The sequence below is a fragment of the Poeciliopsis prolifica genome, unplaced genomic scaffold (assembly GCF_027474105.1).
Source record: "Poeciliopsis prolifica strain line A6 unplaced genomic scaffold, Auburn_PproV2 SCAFFOLD016, whole genome shotgun sequence".
NCBI lineage: Eukaryota > Metazoa > Chordata > Actinopteri > Cyprinodontiformes > Poeciliidae > Poeciliopsis > Poeciliopsis prolifica.
Genome location: NW_026562391.1, coordinates 137,726 through 144,847, shown reverse-complemented (window position 1 = coordinate 144,847; position 7,122 = coordinate 137,726). Strand labels below are relative to the sequence as shown.

The 7,122-nt window shown below is 38.3% G+C and overlaps 2 protein-coding genes across 8 annotated transcripts; one reads left to right on the top strand and one right to left on the bottom strand.

Moving 5' to 3' along the window:
- Nucleotides 1–392: 392 nt before the first annotated feature.
- LOC129366918 (protein CutA homolog) lies at nucleotides 393–3,633 on the top strand. Of its 7 annotated transcripts, none has more exons than XM_055041019.1 (7): nucleotides 393–504; nucleotides 647–791; nucleotides 1,856–2,004; nucleotides 2,235–2,294; nucleotides 2,412–2,457; nucleotides 3,059–3,108; nucleotides 3,297–3,633. In XM_055041019.1, the coding sequence occupies exons 2-7, from the start codon at nucleotides 738–740 to the stop codon at nucleotides 3,394–3,396; spliced, it is 459 nt and encodes a 152-aa protein (XP_054896994.1). In that variant the 5' UTR covers nucleotides 393–504; nucleotides 647–737; the 3' UTR covers nucleotides 3,397–3,633. The 7 variants fall into 7 exon arrangements, with proteins under 7 accessions (XP_054896994.1, XP_054896997.1, XP_054897001.1 ...); XM_055041022.1 differs by having other exon boundaries at nucleotides 401–504; nucleotides 717–791; XM_055041024.1 differs by having other exon boundaries at nucleotides 406–634; nucleotides 717–791; nucleotides 1,886–2,004.
- A 138-nt stretch (nucleotides 3,634–3,771) lies between these two features.
- si:zfos-169g10.2 (somatostatin receptor type 5) lies at nucleotides 3,772–6,733 on the bottom strand. The gene is made up of 2 exons (XM_055041008.1): nucleotides 5,951–6,733; nucleotides 3,772–5,478 (listed from the first exon to the last, which is right to left on the bottom strand). The coding sequence occupies exons 1-2, from the start codon at nucleotides 6,731–6,733 to the stop codon at nucleotides 4,804–4,806; spliced, it is 1,458 nt and encodes a 485-aa protein (XP_054896983.1). The 3' UTR covers nucleotides 3,772–4,803.
- Nucleotides 6,734–7,122: the final 389 nt, after the last annotated feature.

Sequence of the window (7,122 nt, the reverse complement as noted above, 5' to 3'; positions counted from 1 at the left end):
TTAAAATTTGGGCATTTGGGGTTAAATAGTACTCTGAAAATAATGAACAAACATAGTACAGGTATGTGTACATATGGTGGAGAGCTTGAAACAATACAGCATGTTTTTCTAGATTGTAATAAATATATTACAATCTCTCTTTTAAATATATTAAAACCTCTCTTTAGAAAAGAGAGGTTTTAATCAGAGAATTAAATAGGAACAAAAATAATATAGATATTAGAAATCTGCTGCAAAAGTCGTCTGAGGATGTAGTTTTTAACAGCATTTTTAGTTTTCTTGGACGGTCAGGTGTTAAGGGAAGATTAAAGTGGTTTTACATGTGGTTCATACTCCAGTCTGGAAGGGGGCGGTAATGCGCCGATAGGTTGTTTACCAACCGCCATAAAACAAAAAGAAGAAGAATTAGAAGCGGAAGGAGAGAAGAAGAAAAAGAATAACAAGACTGTCACAATTTGCGGACGCAACAAAAGTTGAAGAGCGTTGGCGCTGTAAAAGTAAAAGGTAAAGTTGCTCAAGAAACGCAGAAAAACAATATATTCAAAACGTGCTTCGTTTTCTGCGGTGTTCTCTAGTTTGTCTTTGCCTCGTTGTTGTTGTTCATCACATTTGAATCCTTCCCCGCTCATCTTGGGTAAACACGCAGCGCTCGATGCATGATTCTTCGTTTCGGCCTCATCAGCATGTCGTGCTAACCGCTGTGAAACGTGTGAAAGCTGCCAACAGGCCCGCAGGGGATGCGCATTGGAGCAGAGACGATCGAGAGAGGATCCTTAAAAGCTGTGATTCTGGTGAGGATGGATTCATTTTGACCTTTTAGCTTTTAATGAATGCATACATCAATTAGGTCATGCATTTGCTCTCCGTGTTATTCAGTTGTTGTTGTTTATTTTTTATTTTATTTTACATTTTCAAAGTTTAGAACAAACAAATAGAGCCCAGATGCACAGGTCAAAGCACATACAAGGTACACACAACGCATCGAAATAGTTTGCATCCTCAAGCTGATTTTAATGTTAGACAAAGATGGTCTGTGTGAATACTGAAACAGTTTTTAAATGGTGATTTCATATATTGGGTTTCATTTCAAACCAAAACAGTCTCATATGAAAGGGTGACCCCCCTCCATTGTTAGGTGAGGAATTCGACCTCTAGGATTAAGAAATTGCACCGATCTTTAAAAAGATCTGATTTGTTGATATCTATTTTGGTTAATACAGAATTGTTTCACAAAGTCACTAAATTTACTGTTACTTATAATACTTTAAAATTGTTTTTTTGATGTAGGGATTGACCAATATCCTCCCCCCCAAAAATGAATAAATAAATAAAAAATCTGCCCCGATTTTTTTTTTTTTTTTTTTTTTTTTTTGTGCACCCTTAGAAATAACTTAGAATTTTTCTGAAAGCATGAAGTAGGCGAAAGAGCTCAAATACTAACAGCTCAGGCTAAAGAAATTCAAGAGTAGGCTAGAAACAAACTTACTGATGTCTATCAGTCTGGAAAAGGTTTCAAAGCCACCCAAAGGGACTGGAGCAAGTCACAGCAAGAGCCATGTCCACACAATTATCCAACATGAAGTCTTTCCAGGAGTAACTAGCTGACCAGAATTGCATCAAAACCTCATCCAGGAAGTGACCGAACAACATCTAAAGCGGTGAAAATATCACTTCACACTGAAGCATCAGTTATCTTGTACTTTCTCTACATAACGAAACCTTCCTTACCAGAAGGTCCAGAAGAAGAACGTCTAACCTGCAGTTTGTGACCTTCACTCTCAAACCCACTTGACTCATGCTGCAGGACAATAACCTGAAGTATCAATCTGGCTGTGCGTGTGTTTGTGTGTTTCAGACGTCGCTCCTGAGTGTGTTTATGTTCCAGCTGCTGAGGACTGTTGGACTGCGAGCTTTCTCCATGGCATCCGAGACGTACCTGTCGGGAACACACTCTGCTGCCTTCGTCACCTGTCCAAATGACACTGTAGCTAAAGACTTGGCTAAGTGAGCCCATGCTCTAAATGACTGGAGAAAAGGCTCGTTTGATTCAGTAACTCATGAAACTGTCCTCAATAGTTTAAGATAGTATATATTTATGGATTAAGAAGCTTAAACTCTTTTAGTCGCTTAGTTGACAGTATGTTTTTTTTTTGTCCACGTGTATATTTGTATGCAATATTAAATATTTACCCTTTAATGAATACAGTTGCTTATTGTTTTTGATTATTTCCCAGGGGCATTGTGGAAAAGAAACTGGCTGCTTGTGTGAACATTGTCCCAGCGATTAAATCGATGTAAGTTTTCACCTCTTTGTCTTTCAGTTTTCTATAAAGGAGAAGTTTTTCAATCATATTTTGCTCCCTGATGATTAAAAAAATTATCCTGGCCTTGTCCTTTATATCTTTTTCTAGATATGAATGGCAGGGAAAGATAGAAGAGGATAACGAAGTACTTCTGGTGAGCGCTGACTCAGACATCTTAAAATTCACACTGGAATTGAAACCGCAGCACGTTAAGTACATCCATTTCTTTCTTTCTCCAAACAATTGTATAATGTAAATAAAATAAGTCAGGTTTGATTTCTTGGTAAATAACTTACGACAGCATGTTATGTATGTCAGATTATTTCTATAGAAGGAAACTATTTCATAATTGATCTCCACATGCAATTGATTTTTAAGCCATTTAAAGCAAAATGTGACATTTTGGTGTTTATGAGGCTGTTTAGTAAATGGATGGGGTTGCTCCCATGGTTTCAAAGTCATCTTAATCAGTCTAATGTGTTCAGAAGTGAGATAAAACCCTAATTTTAATATGTCTAATATATTTATACTGTATATATTTAATTCATGTACTGTCACTGATTTAAAAAAAAATTCTTACAGCACAATTTGCTAATATATTCTGCTCAACAAAAAACAGCTGGGCAAACTTTATTGAACATTAGCTCATGACATGCATACGTAACATGCTTGGACACCATTGGCATTTGTGTCCACAATCTGATATAGAGCATGTTTCTATAAAATCTGTATGACGTTATGTTGTTCCTATTTAGATGATCAAAACAAGAAGTTCCAAAGTGCCTGCTCTTGCTGAATATGTCCGGTGGGTTTTTATTTTTTGTCAAATGTTGACCGTTGGCTGCAGTCAAATCTAACAGGATAATTATGTCTTCTATCTGGTCCATTAGTTGCCATCGTTTATGCAGTCAAAGAGTACAACCTTAAGTACTGGTGTTGTTCTGCATCGTGCAATGTGTTGACTGTGAATGAAATGGTTGTTTTTCTCTCCAGCTCCAACCATCCCTATGAGGTGGCCGAGGTCATCAGTCTGCCTATTGAGCAGGGCAACCCACCTTACCTCAAGTGGATCGGAGATGTTGTGCCCGAGTAGAAATAGATGGATGGGTGAACGTAAAAGAGAAACGAAAATGCAACTGTTACCAAACTGCAGAAAACATAGATGAAAGGAATCATTGTGAAATTAAAAAACAGTCTGTTATGCTTTCTTACCACTAGAGGGCGGCGTCTGTTTCGTTTCTGAAATGAAACAGTTTCTGCGTTGACCTCTTGGAAACGATTTATCGCTGTCTTCTTGAGCCAAAATGTGAAATAAATTTTTTAAAAATAATTATTTAGTGCCTTGTCATGTGTTATATTCAATGTTGACCCACTCAACTTAAAAGTAGTTAAAAGTGACAAAGCTTACAACACAAGGTATTCCCATTTATTGAGTGCAATGTCAACACAAAACACTGTATCTTATCACCATTCACACAGAATGTCCAGTACATATTTTATACCCAATATGTTAATTTTGGTTTGATCTTTAAGTTTTAAATAATTCATAAAGTACATATTTCACTGCAAAATACAATACTACTATATTGACTATAACATTGAAATAATCTTAACTGATCCTGGCTATAATGAAGTAAACATTTCTGTATCAATTGAGCTTTAAAAGCTTAATTATGTTTCAACACTTAATTATTTAAACTCCTTTATCTGAGTACAATCACACACAGGATATTTAAACATATCTTTAAAAGTATGCTACTGCAATATGTAAAACATTTCAACCTGAAGGAAAACAGACTTTGACCATAGTAGAAGGTCACTTTTTACTCTTACTACATATCTTTCATCGTAAATTATGGCAATTAGTTGATTTTAGGGAAAATATATGCCTGATATTTAACAATGCTCAGTTCAATCTGCATGCTGTTTGACAAGACGGTCATATGATCGCACTTTGAATACTTATTGTTCAAGGATTTAGCAGCTGAACACGACATTTTTGTTCCATTTCACAGTAGGTCAATCATTATCTGCCATCTACCACAGAGAACATGATTCATACAGTGTATAAGTCTTTCAGCACAAGTTGTTCCTTGTTTAAAAGACAAAATAACCTTTCAAGTACTAGCAATACATGCTGTAATAAAGCCTTTCCCATATAAAGGTGAGGAGTTTCATCAGCCTGGTGAGCCTTTTTGTCAAAAATCTAATCTTCAGGAATTTCTGGTCATAATACTGAAAATGTCAGGAAAAAGTAAATGCCAGCAGCAATAACTGAAATACTGCAACCAGTTTCCCCAAAATGAGGGTCTTTCAACATGTTGTACACATTTAAATGAAGGTCCTATCTCAGATTTTGATGGGCTGACACCTCAAAGTTAGTTATGCCACGTATAAAAACGTTTGCATCAAAACAGACAGTCTCTAAACTTTAAAGAGTTGTACAACGTAAATGTACAGAGACCCCGTTCTTGTAAAAGGCAGGCTCTGTCATCAACTCTTACAGATAGCTGATATCGAGCACAGAGTTTTTGGCTGTGACTTCTTCAATTTGTGAGTTCCTGTTCTGACTTTTATTGTCCTTACATTGAGCTACCTCGAGAGCATCATCACTTGGAGTCAGTTCAGGATTAGCTTTCTGTATAACAGGGGGTTCACCATCATCTTCTGCTTTGGAGTTTTGTCCTTTATGTGACAATCTGCTCCTTTCTCTCATTTGCAAGCCTCCCTCTGCTCCAACCACTTCCTCCAGTACATCATTTTCACCAATATATTTTCCATGCATGTTGGTGATTCTCTTCTGTGACAGGAGAATGATGCCGCCCCACTCCTCCGTCGGCCGCTGTACCTCGGTGCCAGCCTTTTCATTGTTCTTCACCTTCCGTGAAGCGCGGCACAAGGCCTTCCTGAAGCCTCTCTTGAAGTTGTCTGACAGAAAACCGTACAATATGGGGTTGGCACAGCTATTTGCATATGAAAGCACGACAACAAAATAGTAGAGCCCCCTGAAGTCTCCGGGCAGCACCACAAGCAGGTTTAAGATGTTGAGGGCGTAGAACGGTAGCCAACAGAAAACAAACACTGCTACGACTACCACCACCATTCGTGTGATTTTTCGCTCCGACCTCCTGCGTCTGGAGGACGTGGTCTGGGTCCGCCTCCCAACATTCCTCACCTGGAAGGAAAGAGAGAAGAAAATCAAGAAATTTTATTCTTGACTAAGTTGTTGTTCTTTATGACAATCATTTAAAATGTAACTGTGGATCTGCAATGAAGAATATTTAGAAAGACCAATCAACCTAATTTTGGACTGGGGAGCTCGTTCTTTCTTTTGTCTCTTCCAACATATTCTTTGAAAGTTAATATTTAGTACCCCAAATTATGTCAAAAACGTAATTTTACATTTCAGACATAAACAGCGACATTGAAAATAGTCAAATCTTGAATTATCTAATGGTGTTCTGAATGTTTACCCTAGAATTTCTTTTGAAGTAGAGGATCTTAGGTCTACTTATGCAGTGTTTTTGTTCAATTTATTTAAGCATTAAAAGACATGTGAAATTGTTGATTTCATAAGTTACTAAGTTCAAAAGGACCTAAAGAAGTGCGTATTTGAAGGAGTGCAGGAACTTAGAGAAAGGTCCTACCTTGATGATGATCAGCAGGTAGCATAAAGAGATGACAAGCAAAGGACAGAAGAAGCCAACAGTGCATGTGTACACAATAAAAGATGTTTTCCACACTTCGGCTGGTTCAGGCCACACAATGCTGCAGTTCCCATCATCCTTCAGAACATCGGCGAAGACCACCACTGGCAGCACCACTACAAAGGACACCAGCCAAACTGTGGCACTGATAGCCTTTGCTACATGGGGGCGTCGCCACCAGGAGGCCCGGATTGGGTGGACGACAGCCAAGTATCGATCCACTGACATCACAGTGAGACAAAAGATGCTGGTGAACTGGTTGAAGGCGTCCACTGTCATCACAACACGGCACATCAGTGAGCCAAAGGGCCAAGAGAGGAGAGCATTTTGTACTGCCAAAAAGGGCAAACCTAGCATAAAAAGTTCATCTGCGATGGCAAGATTGAGGATGTAGATGTTTGTGACAGACTCATTCTTGGTGTAGTTTACAATGACGTGGATGACCAGAGTGTTTCCCAATAAGCCAATTATACACACTATCCCATAAATAAGAGGAATGAAGATTCCTGCCAACCCAGGGAGGGATGTGGGTGTGCTTTTAGTAGAGTTTAAACAACTGTTAAATAGGAAAGACTCCTCAGCTTGACTGATGCTGGGGAGTGGTGTGTAGGGGACGGTGGAGAACAAGGAGTGGTAGTAGAGAAGGACTGAGTTGTTGTTCCAGGCAGCAATGGTTCCTTCCTGTGGCACTAGGGAAACCTGGGTGGCCTGGATGAGCTCCATTGAGATTTTAAGAAATATCACACATTAGTCAAGCCTGTGGATCCCATCAATGACACATCAGTAGCCCTATAAGTAAAAGAAAGAAAACATTCAGAACATTTGAGATATGAAGACCTTCTAAAGGGCTTGTTACATCAAAAATGTAACTTGATATTTAGTCGAAGATTTGATAAAGGCTAACTGTAACAATACATATGTATTGAATGGTAAGGTGGCTTCCAGGCCTTCCAAGCAAAAAGTCAAAATATTACCTGATCCCTAACATTGACCAAATTGGTCTTTTATTGTAGCACAACAAATTCATAAGAACTTTCTAATCAGTATCTGATCAAGTTTTTGTAGATAAAAAATAACCGAGGAAGACGTTGATGGTAACATCAGGAAAAAAG